Source organism: Erigeron canadensis, chromosome 8 (genome assembly GCF_010389155.1).
Source record: "Erigeron canadensis isolate Cc75 chromosome 8, C_canadensis_v1, whole genome shotgun sequence".
NCBI lineage: Eukaryota > Viridiplantae > Streptophyta > Magnoliopsida > Asterales > Asteraceae > Erigeron > Erigeron canadensis.
Genome location: NC_057768.1, coordinates 46419161 through 46437292, shown reverse-complemented (window position 1 = coordinate 46437292; position 18132 = coordinate 46419161). Strand labels below are relative to the sequence as shown.

Genomic DNA, 18132 nt, shown 5'->3' with positions numbered 1-18132 from the left:
AAGCTCAAAATATGTTGTACATCACCTAAGTAATCAGCAATATAAAAAAAAAAATTATAAAGATCCACATCAACGGTTTCCAGAATATAAAAATTTGTGTGAACCAAAAAACTAACCAAACACACCGTAATGATTTGAAATTTAACACAATGTGTTTAAAGCTGCCGACCACCACCACCTCCATCATCTCCAGACACAGTTGATCTCTCTCCTCTCTGTTCCTTCGGCAACGCCATGACAGTAAGGGCAGCGCCAGTACCGTATCAAACCACCACACTATTTATGGATCGTCGTCAATCAAATCCACACCATATTCATGTGTGTCCAACTTCCAACCCCATTATAAATGTCTCGAGGTCGGTGACCGAGAAGGGCTAAGCCCCCTGAACGACGCAGCTGTTGTATTAAGGACTTCGATCATACCGTATCACAATTTCCAGCAATAATAAACACATTGTGTTAAGTTTAAAATCACAACATTTTATTTGGCCAATTTTATGGTTTTCACACAAATTTTATTTTTCAAATGATCATAATTTACTAACCCTATAAACTGAAGGTGTATAGTTATGAAACAATAGTACTATATCCTCCTATTTCATCCTCATGAGATCCTGTAAGGGATATTTGGCAACTACTCATTCTATAAAAACTAATAAGCTCACTCACTTTTTCTATCCTAGGTACTTAAAATGTGTCCTGATAGCATTCACCATGGTTATACGCCCTCGGCATGTCTAAGGTGATTGGCTATGTATTGGGTGTGACATTTATTCAAAAGATGGAGACAAGCATTTATCAACAACATCGACGAGATTAGGATTTTCCAGAGCCGCAGCAACCCGTTCCTTATCATTCAATCGCTTGTTCACTGTATACCAAAAGGGAGTTAGAATAAACATATAATATAACCAAAAAACAATACATAGTGATGCAACTTAAGACCTCAAACGCAAAAAAAAAAAAAATAAATAAATAAAATATGAAAGGTAAAAATTTTACGCATATAGGCTTTCAACTTATTCTGGAAGAAGTATTAAGAAATTCAGTTTCAATGGTCATAATTTTCGGAGAAGATTTTAAAATACAGTAGCTTCAAAAGTCATCTAGAAGAAACATTTTTTCTGCTATAAGCAGCTGGGTCTAAAGTCCACTCTAGTCTCTAAGGCATCAAAAGCTTCGCACTAGTAAGTTACTTCTAAAACTTAATATAATCAAATCGCATGGAAACAAGTCAGTTCACGTGAAACATCAGTGAAATTGGGTCAAAAATTGGAAAATGCTTTAAATTTGCTATAATTCAAATGGCCGGATGATACCAGAAGTATATTCAAATTTTCAAATGCTTATATAATTGTCTATCTTATTACATTTTACTAACTTGAAACCATGTTTATTAGTTGTAGAAACATTTTTATCGAAAATTAAGTAGAACACTATATTTCACCACCCTTTCCTATTTACATATTTGAATGGAAGAGCCTTTGTGTGTCGTGTGTGTGGAGTATGTGTGAGAGAGAGAGACAGAGAAGGGGGGGGGGGGGGGGGGGGGGGATAAAGAGACCTGCATCTTCAGTTGCATGAGACCCGGGAGCCACCTTGATGTCAACCTAAAGAAAAGGATATTTTCTTAACGTTAGTATTTAGCATCACATGCATATATAGAAAGACTAAAAGTTCAATAAGAAAATCATCAACAAATCTGGCTTGGAATATAAGAAACAATGAAAGCTTAATAGAAGAAATTACAAAAGTAAATTAAGTCTCCAAAAGACGAATAATAGGTTCAGGGAAGGTACAACCTAAATACTTTTATATATACAGTAACTCAGTTCCACCAAACTTTTAACAAAGTTATAAATATGATTAATAGGTTCAGGTTCAGGTCCACGTTTCAACTTTTTATGTAGCTCAACTCCCATAAACCTTTTTTTTCCAGGGCTTGAGGGTGAGGTTAAACTACATGAAACATTTAAACATCAGGAAAATATGGTCTGACTTATATTTCCTGTCTATTCATGTTCATTGTGAACGGCAACAATTCTTATTTGGCATATCCTCTATAATGTTTTGTCTTTTATCAATTCGATCCAAATAGCTTGCCCACGAATAAATTGCCATTGTTTTGAGCAAAATGATAATACCAAGTTACCGAATTCAGACCACAATGTTCTCATTTGTCAATTCTAAAGGGTCTTACCTCCTTAAGATATTTGGTTGATAGTTAAACATACCCTCTTGAACGATGACCACACTTGAACGTATAATAGCAACAATACACAATGCATCTCTTGCAAGAGAACTCACTCAATTTCATTTTTACTTTATCTCGCTTATGTCAAAATTTGCACAAAGAAAATAAACAAACCCATTTACCTACATTTAACTTTCTTAAATCCAATCATTGACACCTCTTCTTACTATTTACATCCACTAACCCTTGTTGGTTCTACGTTTGCTTACATATTAATATACATTATAACTTTCAAACTCTATATGCTTAGTAAAGAGGTTTACATAAGATTAGAATTCTACTACTGCATCAAGTCAAATCCAAATATCAAACCCAAAGTATTCAGCAGTACCTTGTATATTTATCAAAACAATTACAAATCAAGTAAATGCAGTCTCAAAAACTTTACAAACCAAAAACTTGTTACTTAACGAGAAACTGTAACTAGAGTCATCTAAGTAAGTCAACTTGCAAAGTTCCTGAGCTAAGAATCAGATATCATTACTGCATGAAGCAATACCTTAAAACGAGAAGGCAGGCTGCGCATAAGTTTAGCCCACAAACAAAGCCCAATAACAATTGCCAAACTGCAATGCTCAAGCGTCGGTGTAAACGTGACCCTGAACAGAAGTAACTTACTTTAAAAATTCCGTAAAGCAAAATCAGCAGGTAAAAAAAATTAAAAATTACCGAACATAGTTACGCTTATCATCTACTTCAATAGCATCCTTTGTAATAACTTTCAACTCCTCTAAAGAATAAGGATGTTCTGGATCTTTTATATCTCTAATATGATGTGACAATACGCTAAGGAGTCACATTCTGTATCGTATCGTAGCTGATAAACAGCATTGCATGTATGGTGTGTATATATAAATATATGATGAAAGAAGAAATGTAAACATGATTTAAAAGGATATCAAATATTTCAAGTTGGTCAATGAGTTCAGCTGCATATTCATCGAAACCGCTATCACCGGGTTTAGTTCGAGCCGGGCGTTCTTTCTTTTGGTATACAACCGGGTTTGCATTGATTAAGGCTGGTGCCATTCCTATATATGCTTACTGCTATTATTATTATTATTATAATTATATATACGTAACTGCAAGGTTATACAAATCCTTGTATCTGTAAATAATCGAATAGATACAGTCAAAATCAGAAGTTTTAACAACAGGGAAGCAATAAATGTTTTTAATTAGGGTTTTATTAACGACAACAACAATAACGAAATCAAGATATAAAAATTAGGTTAATAGAGAGAAACCTGATTGGATAAAAAATTTGATGTCGTGTGTTCGTAAAACTTTAAATTGAAAATCCTCCTCGGCTCCTCCTTTCCTTTTTTCTTTTTAATTAATAGTGAAATTAGATTTTTAGGAGCGTCTAATTTTAACATATCGGCCCGGCTTCTATTTTTCTTTTCTTTTTTGCTTTTTCAAGCTTAGTTTGGGTTCTTTGGATTTATTAGCCCAATTAGCTTAAACTAATACAGCACCAAAAAAAACAGCCCAAAGTAGATTAATTAAAGTATTTGAAAGGTGTGAATTAAAAAAAAAAAAAAATCAATATATAAAAATCTTCTATAGTACATGACTACAGGCGGCAACCAACTTCACTATTGGTTTTAGTTTTCCAACACAAATTATATTTACAGGGAACTCATATTCGTATAACAAATAAATAATTTTATCACTGTTATATATTAAATACTAATATAGTTGGTTATAAAAAAAAATACAGTGTGGTAAATATATCAAAAGATATAGTACGATTATCACTTTTTGATATTTAAATTGTGTTTTTTATTTATTACTTCAATATGTAGAAATAAAAATAATTGACCATAGTTATATGTGTTGTATTGTGATAATCTCATTAAAAACAAGGCCAATGAACAGTGTCACGTGCCACGTGGCGCTGTTCTATTGGTCCACCTGTATTACGCGTTTTTTTCTCAAATTTTACCATATTGGATTCTGTTAAAGTTATTTTTTGTTCGGTTTTTCTTGGTTTCCTACATAATTTTTTTTATTTTTGTGTTTTCTTTCTATTGGTCCACCTATACCCTGCGTTTTTTTGGATTTTGCTATATCGGATCCCGTTAAGGTTATTTTTCTTTCGGTTTTTGTTGGTTTATTACATAGTTTTTTTGCTTTTGTGTTTTCTTTCTATTGGTACATCGTATACCCCCCATCAATATTTAGATTTTGCCATTTTGGATTTCGTTTGGGATTTTTTCTTGGTGTTCATCATAGTTTTTTGGCTTTTGTATTCTGAATTAATATATTGGAAACTTTTACACAATATTTTAATTTTCCTTTGTTATTTCTATTTTCGTTAAGGTTACTTTTTTCTTGGTTTTTTGATATTTTTTTTTGATTATATGATCTCTTTTATTGGTTCATCATATACCCCGCATCACTATTTAGATTCTGACATTACGGATCCCATTTTGAGTTTTTTCTTTCGTTTTTTTTTTGCATGTTTATCAATAGTAACCATGCTTATTAAAACTTGACACGTCGCATCGGTTATAAAGTGACACATCGCACGTTTCTTATAGTTTGGATTTTGCCATATTGCATCCTGTTCGGATTTTGTCACGTCTTTTTCCTTTTTTAGTTTTGTTTTTCCTTTTCGGATTTTTTATTACGGGTTACTTCTTTTGTTTTTTTCACACTTTTTATTTGTCTTTCAACCTTATTGTGATACACCCCGTACCACTACTTGCATTTTGCTATATCGCATCCACTTGATATCTGAATTAATTTATTAATATTTTTGTCATATCACATCCCGTTCAGGTTTCTACTACGGGTTACGTTTTGGTTTCTTGCATACTTTTAAACAAACATATTAATGACAAAATTATTTCTAATTAAGCTGTCGAAAATTCACAGCATATATACTAAAATAACGAACCGTTTCAACAAAGGAATTGAGACCCTGCAATGCGGGTCCAAAATTTTCTAGTTAGCTAGTAAAATAGAACAATAATAACATAATTCTGATATTTAAATTGTGTTTTTTATTTATTACTTCAATATGTAAAGATGAAAATAATTGACCATAGTTATATGTATTAGCTAGTAAAATAGAACAATAATAACGTAATTCTTAAATTTCAATATTGAAGCAATCCTTAAATGCTTTATAATATGTTTTATAATGTGGTAGTGATAAAATAATGTTAATGTTACCTTTAGGCTAATTTAGTTAGTTGAATAAATTTACTTTGTAGCATAGCAATTTTTGTAAATTGTCCTCAAAACCAATAATAACTAACTGTATTTTCTTAATTTGACAATAATTTAGCCAATGTAAACTGTGCCACCTACAAAACAAAAATTTGCTCTTCGATATATTTAGAATAAACCAATATAAAGTTATTCATATCTGATATGAATATATGATATAACAAGTTTATATGAAGGGTTATATATAACATACATAGGCCAGGATGATACAATCTTAGAACCTTTATTGTAAGAGGTTTCGATTCTAATCTTGGAGGTTGTCAAAAAAAAGTTTAAAATGATCATGATAACGTTGGCGTACTCATGTGCATCTCCGAGCACAAAAAAAAACAAAAAAAAACAAAACACTCATTTGCTTAAAAACCTATGATATGGAAAACTTGGTCTATTATATAGGTCAGGATAGTCATGATACTCGTCGATTTGGAGCACCCACTTGTTTGTCTTTGGAGAATTGGACGTGCCCTTTTCATTTACCATAAATATTAATGTATGCCCACCTTATCTTTTATCTTCTATATGTCTGGCTACTCTTATTTCATTTTGTTTATGGCAAAATAATGTAGCACGTTTAAATTTTCCAGTAGTTGCGTGACCCCTTAATCATTAGCAACCTTTGGTGATGGAGATTCTAGGCTTCTAGCCTTTATCCTCGTTCAAGTTTAAGATATTGATATTGTATATTTCGAGTAGGTGTTACTTTTTTTAAGTGGTGATCACTTGTATACATTTAGAGAAATGATTAATCTTTTTAAAAAAAATAGCTTAAAAATCTTTTAACTATTAGATGATGACATGTAGAAAAATTAGGAGGCTAGATTAAGAAAGAGAATTAGTAGATAACACATGTCACCTTCTTAAAGTTTTAGGGAGATTTTTAGGCTAATCTTTAGGAGGATTTATCATTTTTCATAAATTAAAAAAGGAAATGATAAATTCTCCTAACCAAATAGCCTAATAATCCTCCTAATACATTAAGAAGGTGACATGTGGTATCCACTAATTCTCTTTCCTAATCTTGACATCTGATTTTTCCATATGTCATCATCTCATAGTTAGAAAGATTATTAGGTTATTTTGTTATAGGGATTAATCATTTCCTATTAAAAAAAAATGGCCATCACGTTACGAACTTAACCGATTTTTGTTGAATTTTACGGCAAACAAAAATTGACGAATGGAAATTTGACCGAATTCATGGTACTATCATCTCACTAGCCCACATGTATGTTTGTTCATTTGGCGCAAACATCATTTTCTTGAACCACTTACTTGTGGTTGTATTTTCCCTTTGAATTCTTACTAGTGTGGTTCCTTAAAGTTGCACACGAATCATATCACGAGATGGTGTGTCACATAAATGCCACGTGAGCACCATCCAGCACCAGCAATCTCTTCACATCCATTAGTCATAACAATAACTTCAAAACTTCTTTTTAATAATATCAAATATCTAATTAAAGAGAAAAAAAAAAACTAAAAAATTTCTTAGCATTTTTATTTGTGCATTATGATATTACTAACATGATACTGGTGCATAACAACAGGTGAACATGTCATAGTTAAATATTAATTGTGACGCTTGTTGCTTATATATTGGTTGTGATATGAATGATACATATACTTAAGTGCTATATGTACTCTTTGACAACTTGAAAAGCTACAAATATATTATATTCAATAAAAAAATAAACTACCAAAGAAATTTATAAATTTAGTACTTATCAGTAATTGAAATTGCAATCTCTTTGTCTAAATTTAACATGGTAACATTTTAACTTTTTTTTTTTAGTGATGCACACCTTTTTTTTCCCCACACCCAACACATTCATATGCACACACACCATATGTCACATGGGTTGTATTAAATGACCAAGTTGACCTTTGTGTATGATGAAAATAAATAGTCTTGATTTATAGCTCATATGATATCTTACTTTAAAGGTTTGAAATTTTAGATAAGGTAGTAAAAATGCTTTATATATAAATAAAAGTATATAAATAAAACACATAATAACTCATTTTAGACTTAAATGGATTGGAATCTTAACTTAAGAGACCATGCATATTAACTATACTCTAAATAGATGTTACAAATTTCCCCGGACAGTATAGTACGACGCAGTGACTATTGATAGATCACTGATTTTGGTAAGAATATTATTTTCGGCTTTCAATTATAGGTATCGTTGTAAATATTCATCCATAAGAGTGTATCGAACTTGGGGATAGAGCATAGTTGCTTCTTCTCCCCCTTCCGTGATTTCGAAGTTCATCAAACAGCCTTCGTAGTATATATGATAGATTCGTGCTAATGCTGCTTGAAAAGCGGAGTCATCCACACCTACAAAAACATACACATACATATGTATATGTATGTAATAATTAACACTCGTTTATATATATATGTAAAATCAAGTAGTTTAAATCATCAAACTACAAATTAATAGTATATATTACGAGTAGTACGTAAAAACTAATTAATTAATCAATCTATAATAATCGGCTCGATCTGTTGTTGATAATATAAGTCAAAGCCACGTACTATACACACTAAGCTACCTTTCATGGAAGCAAGAAAGTCTTGTGCGGAGATGTGTAGTTTTTCGAGTTTCTGATCTGAAAGCTTCTCCCATTTCTCAACCAATTGGTTGTGAGTGAGAATGTTCTTGCGTGGTCGAAGATATAATGTCTTGTTTAACATACGAGGATCATCTATCGTCATAATTGTGTATGTAGCCACATCGTCTTCATCCAAGAAGACAGCTGCACGCACGCATTTTATATAAAAATTTTCATTAGCACTACTACGAGTAAAAGTAATTAATATGGACAGCGAGTAAGACTGTATGACAATAATAAGTAATACCTTTACAATTCCCATCACCATAGATGGATACTCGGTGTTTTGGGGGTAGGAGGGAATTATTGAGTTGGGAAAGGTTGCCAACAAAGTAGCCCGCTAAACAATTTGCGGATATGTATGTGTGTGGGATTTTAGCATCTTCAATGGCTTTTCGTACCACCATTTTATCGGTGAATGTTTCGTTTCCATAGTCAATAAGTGTGTGTCCCATTCTTGAAGGGTCGATCCCAAACTCTGAAGGCAAGAACCGCTGCATATATGTTTCCAAAATTAAGTTTTTTTTTTTTTTGTTATGAAAAATATTAATAAGTCTTTAATTAATAATTAATTAAACTAATCAAAAGTCAAGTGACAAAATTTTAATCAAGCAAAACAACCTAACTAACCTTGATGTTACCGGCTTCTTTGATGGCATCAACTAGTTTAAGTTGAAGCAGAATATTATGTGACCGAAACTGAACACCCGACATGGTGCATATCACGACATCAACTTGTTTCACGGCATCCACAAGGCTCTGATGGTCGTCAAACGAACCCTCAATCAACTGAGCTCCTTGTTGCTTGAACGACAACAACATTTGAACTTTTTCGATTTCATAACCAAGCTCTCGACGCATAAGGACATAAGTAGGGTGACCTTGAGCCAAACTAGCCTTGACAATTCTCTTGCCAATGTACCCTGTGCCACCCACAACCAGAACTTTGCTCTTTGACATTATTATTTATTTTCTATATATATATTTTTTAATATAGATAGATGCTAATAAATTAATTTGTAGTATTAATCTGAGATGATACTATATGCTTACACAAGTTTATATATAGAGAGGCCGGGGATCGATAAATAAAGTGTGTATACCTATATATAGGGGTGGGTTAGATTAGGGACTCCTTATTTTAGGGACTGTTAGGGACTCGATCTAGACCGTCCATTTTCATCAGATCTAATCACCACTAATCATCTCCGACAACATTCATCTCCGGCGACATCTCCAACGCGACTTACACATGTGTAAGTACAACTTACATATGTGTAAGTTGAATAAAAACTATGATTCGGAGCGAGCTTCTCCCTTAAGGATATTCATAAACCAAAGTTGGTGGGGGTGATAGGTCATTGAGGGTGATAGGTCATAGTGTGATAGGTCATAGTGTGATAGGTCATAGAGGGTGATAGATCATAGGGGGTGATAGGTCATAGGGGGTGACCGGTGATGGGTGATCTACATAAAAAAAATTGTACTTAAAACATGTGTAAGTTACTTACACATGTGTAAGTCTCGCCGGAGGATCATGGTGGTGGTCGGAGATGATCATGGTGGTGGTGGTGGTGGTCAGAGATGATGATGGTGGTGGCCGGAGAATGAGGTAGATAGAGTCCCTAACAGTCCCTAAAATAAGAAGTCCCTAATTTAACTTTTTCATATATATATATATATATGTAGCATGTGTTACATGACTATGTCAATGTATATCGTTGGCTCCAAATAATTCGTACAAATAATGCACATCGACCCATCTAGCTAGTCCTCTATCTTTTGTCCGGTGGCTCTATTCTCTATAAATTGGTATAATTGAATTGAACCAATAATACTGTTTGTATTTTCTTCTAGGCGGCACTCGTTAGCAACGTTTTGTGGGGATTCTATATCTCTCTATGTTCATTTAATTATCAATACTCATCGTACTACACATTTCTAGCTTTAGCATAAGATTTTACATATGTATTTATCTTAGAGGCTGCCCAAAGCCCAATATAACTCGTCCAAGACTAATCTTTTGCTCATTTTCCATTCAAAGACGAATGAACATCACTGAATTCGACTCGTTTTGGATTCATCCTTGTGTTACTAGCTAGGGATGAGTTGTATCATGTTTTTCATTTCTTTTTTCATTACATTTTTTTTTTGTAAAGTATTGAATTAAATAAACAGTTAATCTAAGACTAGTTGACATTAGTATTGGATTGTTTTAGAAAGATTTGTCTTTTGATAATGTTTTGCTGATATAGAGCTGATTATCACTAGTCCTTTTGGATGATGAATATCTAGTATTGGGTTGCCCCTTATAACACTTCTATTGTCTGTATTTTGATTTCAAATTTCGGTATCTAGTAGTAAATTTGTTGAAATGGAACGTTTTTGTAATTATAAAAAATGAACATCATAGTACAAACTTAATTAATTGTTTTTTTTTAAAGTTAGTTTTGATTCAAACGTACTGAAGATAATTTTAACCAGTGATTTGCTGGACCTTCAAACCCCCCGCTAATGGAAAATACTTTGGGATGAAAACCTAAAACTCGAACCCGAAACCTTAAGAAAAACTCACCTCCAGGACTCACATAATGGATTTAGAATATACTCCTGTCTAACTCACCTAAGTTGGTTTAATTAACTGGTTTCCGTTTTTTTTCCCCAAATATAAACGATTTATATGGTTTTTACATTATTAATTTAAGCTTTGCATGTTCGTTAAAAAAAATACAACGGAAAGATAGAGCAAACTTCATCTTTATACTATATAGTAAAAGACAACTGACTTAATGACTTATTGACCAATCATAGCTTTCAATTTCAACAATTTGATTTTTGATGATGTCATCATAATTTTAACAAAGTTTTATTTAATTAATAAAAAATACATTATACAACTAAAAAAAGAGTTCGAGAAGATATATCTATACTGCTTTATAAAACAAACTACCCTTCCCCCTCCTTAATTTTAAAAACCTGAAATGACACATTTACCCTTCATCTTAATACATCTTTATTTTTATTTTATAAGCTGTGACTAAAAGAAAGAAAGAAAGAAACTGCTCAGTGCCGCCTTCCGTGGGTTTTGAGCCCCAATACCTCGACGGTGTGGAAGTTAAGATGCAGGCACACCTTACCCCTACCCAAGTAGAGAGGGTGCTTCCATGTTCTACCTAAATGGTAGAAAAGGCCCTCCAACCTTTGCATTGGATGAGGATTGAACCCATGACCTCTGTCTCCAGAGGCCAGGGTGTTTACCACTTGATCCAACCATGCTGCTTTTAAACTGTGACTAAAATGACCTTAAAAAATCAACATTATCTCTCCCTCACACAGAAACAAATAGCAAAAACCCTAACTCAAAATTCGTCCCCCTCCTTCCCCCTTTTATATCCCACCCAACATTTCATTATATCTCTGACCACAATAAAATTACTTTTACGTTAATAACCACACCATCACCGTTGCTGTTATCGCCGCTGCATTGCGCGGACACCAATCTAGTATTGATATACATATTTGGAATTTTGGATAAACACAATATGAAACTCATTATCTTAAGTATCTTTTATTAACTAAACCTAATGTAAAAACTATATATCATTCCGTTGAAATCAAAAAATGTATGTTATATGTAAAAAAAAAAAAAAAGAATTGTTTGTTAATGATTTATCTCCTTTTTTTTCTTATCATCCTAAGCCATTTTTTTTTTAACGTTTGTGCCACGGGACGGCTAACCGTTACATCCATATGGGCAGACAATCACTAGTGACCAATCCACGAAGTCAAGGACCACAGGGGAGGGAAAACCCACCAATTTAACCGCTACAGAAGGCACGACGTTACATTGGAGGTAAAACCTCGCCTACTTAGACTCGAACTCTGGTCTCCTATGATCCAAGCTTCATTGCAGGATTTCGGAATGTCGATGGGGTTTTAACCCATTGGCATATCATCGATCCTAAGCCTGTTAGTTTTGCTTTTGAACTCTTGGTCGAATATAAGTTACTAATTTATGTTTTCTTATCAGGTGAATTATCTTATTTTTGACTATATTAGTTAGGATTTAATACGTTAACATTAATATTATGGTAACTAAAATGAATTTATTGATTTATTAATATCAATATTAAAAACTTTTATTGCAAAAATTAACAATTATGTAGTATAAAACTTTGGTAATGCATATCCAACAATATAATACTTAATCTTAATTTTAATCTTTATCTTTATCTTTATATGTATACTAGGTCTTTTACCCACACGATGTGCGGCGTTTAAAAAAGTTGTTCATGTTGTTTAGTTATATGAGTATAAATAACAATTTGTAACAATTATAACTTGTATCTTAAGCAAGTATATACAAATCTATATTTATCGGTAATGGAAATATTTATATATAATAAAATATATAAATCCAAAATATAACTGTTATTATTTAACTATTAATTAGTCGATTATAAGTTATACCAGCCTTTTAGGACACTAACGTGTTATCATCAAATATTCATATTTAATACCACATATTATACTTCATGCAATGTTAATAAACATGAAATTAAATTAAAGTGTAATGTAAGGTAAGACCATAACAACTACTCGTATTATTTTTGCAAACTGATATGTAATCCATTAGGATTTCATCACATTCATTCAAGATAAAATACTTTAGTAGAATTTAAGTCATCAAATAATGAAATTCGTAAAAGATGAAAAGCTTTAAAGATAAACCAAATTAAAATTACAATTAGATTATAAAAAGCAAATCTATTATTCAAATTTAAGTTAAATTCAAAATGTCTTCATGTTTATTTTTTCGAAAAAGTAAAATCACCTTATAGTAATTTAAAACTCAAAATCACTTGCAAAAGCAAATAGTATAAAAATGGTGACATTGGTATAGAAAGTTTATGTCAATCAAGATTAAATCAGAATGCTAACACAACAACATTTATTTAAAAAAAAAATTGTTCATATTGAGATAAAAATAACCAAATAAATGACATCTAGAAAGGTAAAACTCGAGTTCACAAATAGAAGCGTTAATACAAAGCTGAAATGAGAAATAAAAAAAATCATAAAGATGTTGATAGGAGAAAAAACCAACTTAGATGATGATGATGATGAGGATGAGGATGATGAATAAGGTATAGAAAAAGAATCAAAAATAAATAAAAATGAAATTTACATATCTCATACGAAACTTCAAAAGTGTGTTTCTTTGAGTAGCTAATATCACATTCATAGATATATGATTAATATCAGATTAACACTAAAATAATTATAGGAGGGAAACAAAATATTTGCAAAAGAAAACAAATATCTCACGTTAAATAATATCTTGGATTTTTAGTTTTATTTCATTTTTTATATAATTAAATTATTGGCAAAAAATTATAAAAAAGCCACATAGGATTAAGGCTTATGTGTCGATATTATAAAATAGGTTTGAGTTGTAGGACCTCTAGGATCATTCGGATTCCTACTGTTTTAATAAGTATATATATATACTAGTCTTGTGCCCGCGCGTTGCGGCGGCGGATGATAAAAGCGGCCGTTAAGTGTAACGGTACATCGTAAAGAACGATAGTTTAGTGTGATGGTACTGTCTTGTAGCGTTAGGGTACGAACAATTTCAGATGATAGCTTGGTTCGTATTGCATCAATGTATGATTTTATTATGAGTCAAAAAGCATGAGAAATTGTTAGGCATACATAAGTGAAGTTGAACAAATAAAAGTTAATAATATGACGTGGTCATATGAGAGTAAGACCAATGATTAATTTGTTAGTTAGAAATAGGAAAACCATCACACTAAATAATTATACAATAATATGGTACTAGATTTTAGACTCGTGTCATATACACAGGTTTAATTACATTATTAATATAATAATTAATATTTTGAAAAAATACTTATACATTAAAGGTAAAAATATACTTAAAAGACAATTGAGATATTTAAAAGTAAATATTGAATAATAAATTATATTTAGGTTAGATGGTGTAAGAGGGTCTTTTAGAGAAACAATATCTTAACTTTGATTACATAATTGACCGAGTCCTCATTAATGTCTTGCAAAAAAGTAATTTAATTTTCGCTAGTCATGATTGTTAATAACAATGAAAGTAGTAGCTATTCGTAATGTTTTCAATAAATTTATATGTTGTGATTTTATTTGTAGGTTTCAGTTTATATAAAAAGATTATGTATCATAAATATAATTTGATTTTAGTTATTAATAACAATAATGATTATCCTAATTATAGTCTTATTATAATTACTAATTTGATTACAGTTAATAATATAATATAAAATATTGATATAAATATATAACATTTTTAACTTTTAGCTATATGTTGTTATTAGATAGACATTATGCAATAAAGTATTAGTTATTAAATTGGGTAAAAAAATGTAAATTGGTGATGAAAAATCAAAAAGTGTAAATTAATTTAGACATGTGTTGATTTAGTTAATTTTGAAAAATTGAAAGCTGTGATTGGTCAATTAAAATTAGGTTAGTTACCCATGTCAAATACACGGGTTTACTATGTTATAAATATTTGATTATTATTATCAAAGTAAAATTATATGCAAGTTAAAAAATCTTATTAAATAAAAGTAAAATGGTCAAAAAATAATGTTGGAAGATGTTAAAAATAAACCATTACATTAAATAATTATACAATAATATGGTATTACACGTTAATTATAGTAGATATTATCCATAACATCTTTCAAAGTATACAAATATGTTTAATATTTTATTGAGTTCCTTCAAATGCTCTTCCACCACTATGATTTGATCAGTCATTTCTTCCATAAGGTCTTGAAACGCCTCTTCATGATTTGTTTGACAATCATCTGTGGCCATGGTGAAAAGGATAGTCTTAGTTGTTAACTATACATACATACGTACACTTAGAAGTTATGGCTTTCCAAATTGATTTAAAAGTTAAAAACCAATCTAATCATCATACAAGGTCAAACTTTCTCTACATGTATTGTAAAAAATAATCAGTTACATATATACATAGAACTTCCTAATAGTTAATACGAATGTCCTTAATATATATTAATATTAACCATAGATACATACAATAACTCCTTGTTTTCATGGACAAAGTCATGCAAAGAGGTTTATTTTACCAAAAAAATGACCAAAGTTTTTTAATCAATTGGGGCAAAAAAAAGGGATAAAATATAGGTCTAGTTTAGAGAGCATGCATAAGAGGGATTTAATATTTTGTTAATAGCGGGGGTTTGATTGAACCCTCAAAAAAGAGTGCCTAAGGCCAACTTAACTTTTCAATAGCTCTTCTACTACAAAATTGTCACCCACTCAAATTACACCGTAAGTTGGTGCCTGAATTGGGTCAAAACGCAATTATAGAAAAAGGCACCGTATTTCAGTTATTACTGATGTTCCAACCCAACTGGTCTGAACCGTTACCCAAATTGACAGGCACGCCAACCCAACTAAGTATGACTCGAGTCAACTTAACCTATTCAGACCAATTAAGCAACTCGACTAACCTGAAATTCAATAATAGTCCTAAGATGACCCATCTTTGCCATATTACCAACTATAATGGAGAATACATAGACAATCAAATATATTCATTTATTCCTAAATATAATTAACCATTAAGAATTTCATTATTATTATTATGTCAAATTAAACTGATATATGACCTTTGATGGTCAAACTCGGGTCCATAGTATTATGTCATTGTTCTGTACTAAAGTGTGCTTAAGACAGAGTCTTAAAAGTGTGCTTAATTGTTCCGGGTAAGTGGTTTGACTGGTGTTAAGCGTCACACGCACACATATACATATTCCATTTACTATCGGCATAAGACTTGCTTGTAATCTATACGAAACATAAAGGTCTAAGCAAAGTAAGGTGTAACCTGGGCTTATTAATTATTATGCAGACGTCGTTATACCAAATGCATAAAATGCTCATAAAAATAAGATACCTTCACACACACAAAACCAACCAGTGAAATATGAACTAAGCTATTTACACGAAATGATAAAATTAGATGGTACTTAAAATCAATTAATACCTTATATAAGCTATGCATCTTGTTTACTTCCATATACACCATATTCACGGTGTATACTCTGGGTCAAGGGAAATTTTGGATAGTCCTAAAATCCACCTTCACCTTTTCGCATGATATCCATCTGCTTGGTCGTGAGCAACATATATCAATGCAAACACCGATCCCTGGTGGCAGTGATGACCTAACTGTATCGCTCTAGTCCTGAATAATTAATCATACAAAGACGCAAAGACTAATTTAGTTCCTAGAAAACGAATAAAAAAGGTAAGAAAGCGAAATGGTGAAGACAACTATAATGATGTCTATGATTCACATTCACGTCCATGATTACGAAACAACAAAAAGTTTAATCCAAGACTTACAGCAAAAAATAAGTCTAACATAAAGTAAATGATCAATATAATAAAACACATCTTTTTAAGTAATATGAAACAAAACATTGAGATTTTGCAGGGCAAATTGCAAACGACTAACCCATATATAATTCTCATGTACAACCCAAAAGTGTTGACTAAAAAAGATAAATAGGTAAAACCAAAACAAATATTTTTATGCCAAAAATGGAATCAATATATGGAAACTGAAGTATAGTTGAAGAATGACAATAAAAAAAACATATACATCATCTGGGTTATTAAAAAAAAACATAAACAGAACAAAGAATCGAAAGAAAATCAACTACAAACAATCAAAATACATATTACAGAATAAATCGAAAGTAAATATTAAAAAGGGTTTCGAACAAATATGAAGATAAGCCTAATTCTATAGCTCTCCATTGTACAATGAACATAGATTTACTCTCAAACAAAAACCTTGACATAAACTTTTATTTGATTGATAAATAATAAATAAAAAACGTATATTAATAAAACAAAATTATAATTAGAGTTTATTATTTTGACTTGTACCTCGACAATCCAATCAATCAATGGAATCCGACGGCGGCGACAGGGAATCATCATAGTACCTAAAAGTGGTGGCGATTGACGTCGATAGGTGGTGATTGATGGCGTAGGGAATCATGACTTTGTGTCAATGAGAAGAATGAATTGATAATTGTCGTGATACGGGTTTAAATACTTGTAGAATACTTGATAGAAAGATATGAATTATATGAAAAAAAAATAAAGAGGAATACGACGAAGCAGCAACATCAAACCGGAGATGCAAATCGAGATGGATGGGGACAGAGTTGACGGCGACACGGTGGATAGAAGTGAAGATGATGGTCGGCAGCCGCCGTCATCGAATTTGGGGATGGCTTTGGGAGGAATTTTGTGTGAGAAAAGGGTTTCAGGGGATGGTGTAGGGTGTGACGCTTTTGGGCTGAAATTTTTTGAGGGTATTTTAGACTTTTCACGTTCGAACCCCTTTAAAGCCATAACTCACATAAACTTAATTAATCAATCACAACTCTCAATTTCTTAAAATTTAGATCAACATATGTTTAAATTAGTTTATACTTGGTTTTCATCACCGATTTACACTTTAACCCAATTAAAAATTAATTATAACTTTATTGCATAATGTCTATTTACTAACAAAATTAAATATACTAGATTACAACATTTAGATTAATATGAATTAATATTAATATTAATATTTTATTTTATATTATTATATGTAATCAAACTAATTGTACTCTTGTTGTTATTAGTAATTATTATCAAACTATATCTAGAATAATTATTATCGTTATTAGGAATTGAAATTCAAACTATATTTAGGATACATATTATTCTTATATAAACAGAACCCTAAAAATAAAATCACAACAAATGAAATCATTCAAAACCCCACAAACCAGCTGTTACTTTTATTGTTCGTAACAACTATGACTAACGAAAATAAAATTACCTTTTATGTAAGACATCAATAAATTCTCGGTCAATTGTGTAATCAAAGTTAAGTTAAAGATATTTATTCTCTTAAAGAG

The 18132-nt window shown here is 31.3% G+C and overlaps 2 protein-coding genes and 1 long non-coding RNA gene across 3 annotated transcripts; all 3 read right to left on the bottom strand.

The window, feature by feature from the left end:
- On the bottom strand, positions 1 to 3583 carry LOC122578976 (protein AE7-like). Its single transcript, XM_043751049.1, has 6 exons — positions 3502 to 3583; positions 3154 to 3362; positions 2924 to 3029; positions 2754 to 2853; positions 1565 to 1610; positions 1 to 871 (listed from the first exon to the last, which is right to left on the bottom strand). The coding sequence occupies exons 2-6, from the start codon at positions 3281 to 3283 to the stop codon at positions 771 to 773; spliced, it is 483 nt and encodes a 160-aa protein (XP_043606984.1). The 5' UTR covers positions 3284 to 3362; positions 3502 to 3583; the 3' UTR covers positions 1 to 770.
- A 3870-nt stretch (positions 3584 to 7453) lies between these two features.
- On the bottom strand, positions 7454 to 9167 carry LOC122580001 (isoflavone reductase homolog). Its single transcript, XM_043752270.1, has 4 exons — positions 8747 to 9167; positions 8364 to 8610; positions 8057 to 8260; positions 7454 to 7838 (listed from the first exon to the last, which is right to left on the bottom strand). Exons 1-4 carry the CDS (start codon positions 9074 to 9076, stop codon positions 7672 to 7674), a joined length of 948 nt encoding a protein of 315 aa, XP_043608205.1. The 5' UTR covers positions 9077 to 9167; the 3' UTR covers positions 7454 to 7671.
- Positions 9168 to 14772: 5605 nt separating this feature from the next.
- On the bottom strand, positions 14773 to 17496 carry LOC122579565. Its single transcript, XR_006320666.1, has 3 exons — positions 17105 to 17496; positions 16194 to 16394; positions 14773 to 14985 (listed from the first exon to the last, which is right to left on the bottom strand). It is a non-coding gene; the product is annotated as an uncharacterized LOC122579565 (long non-coding RNA).
- Between the last annotated feature and the right edge of the window lie 636 nt (positions 17497 to 18132).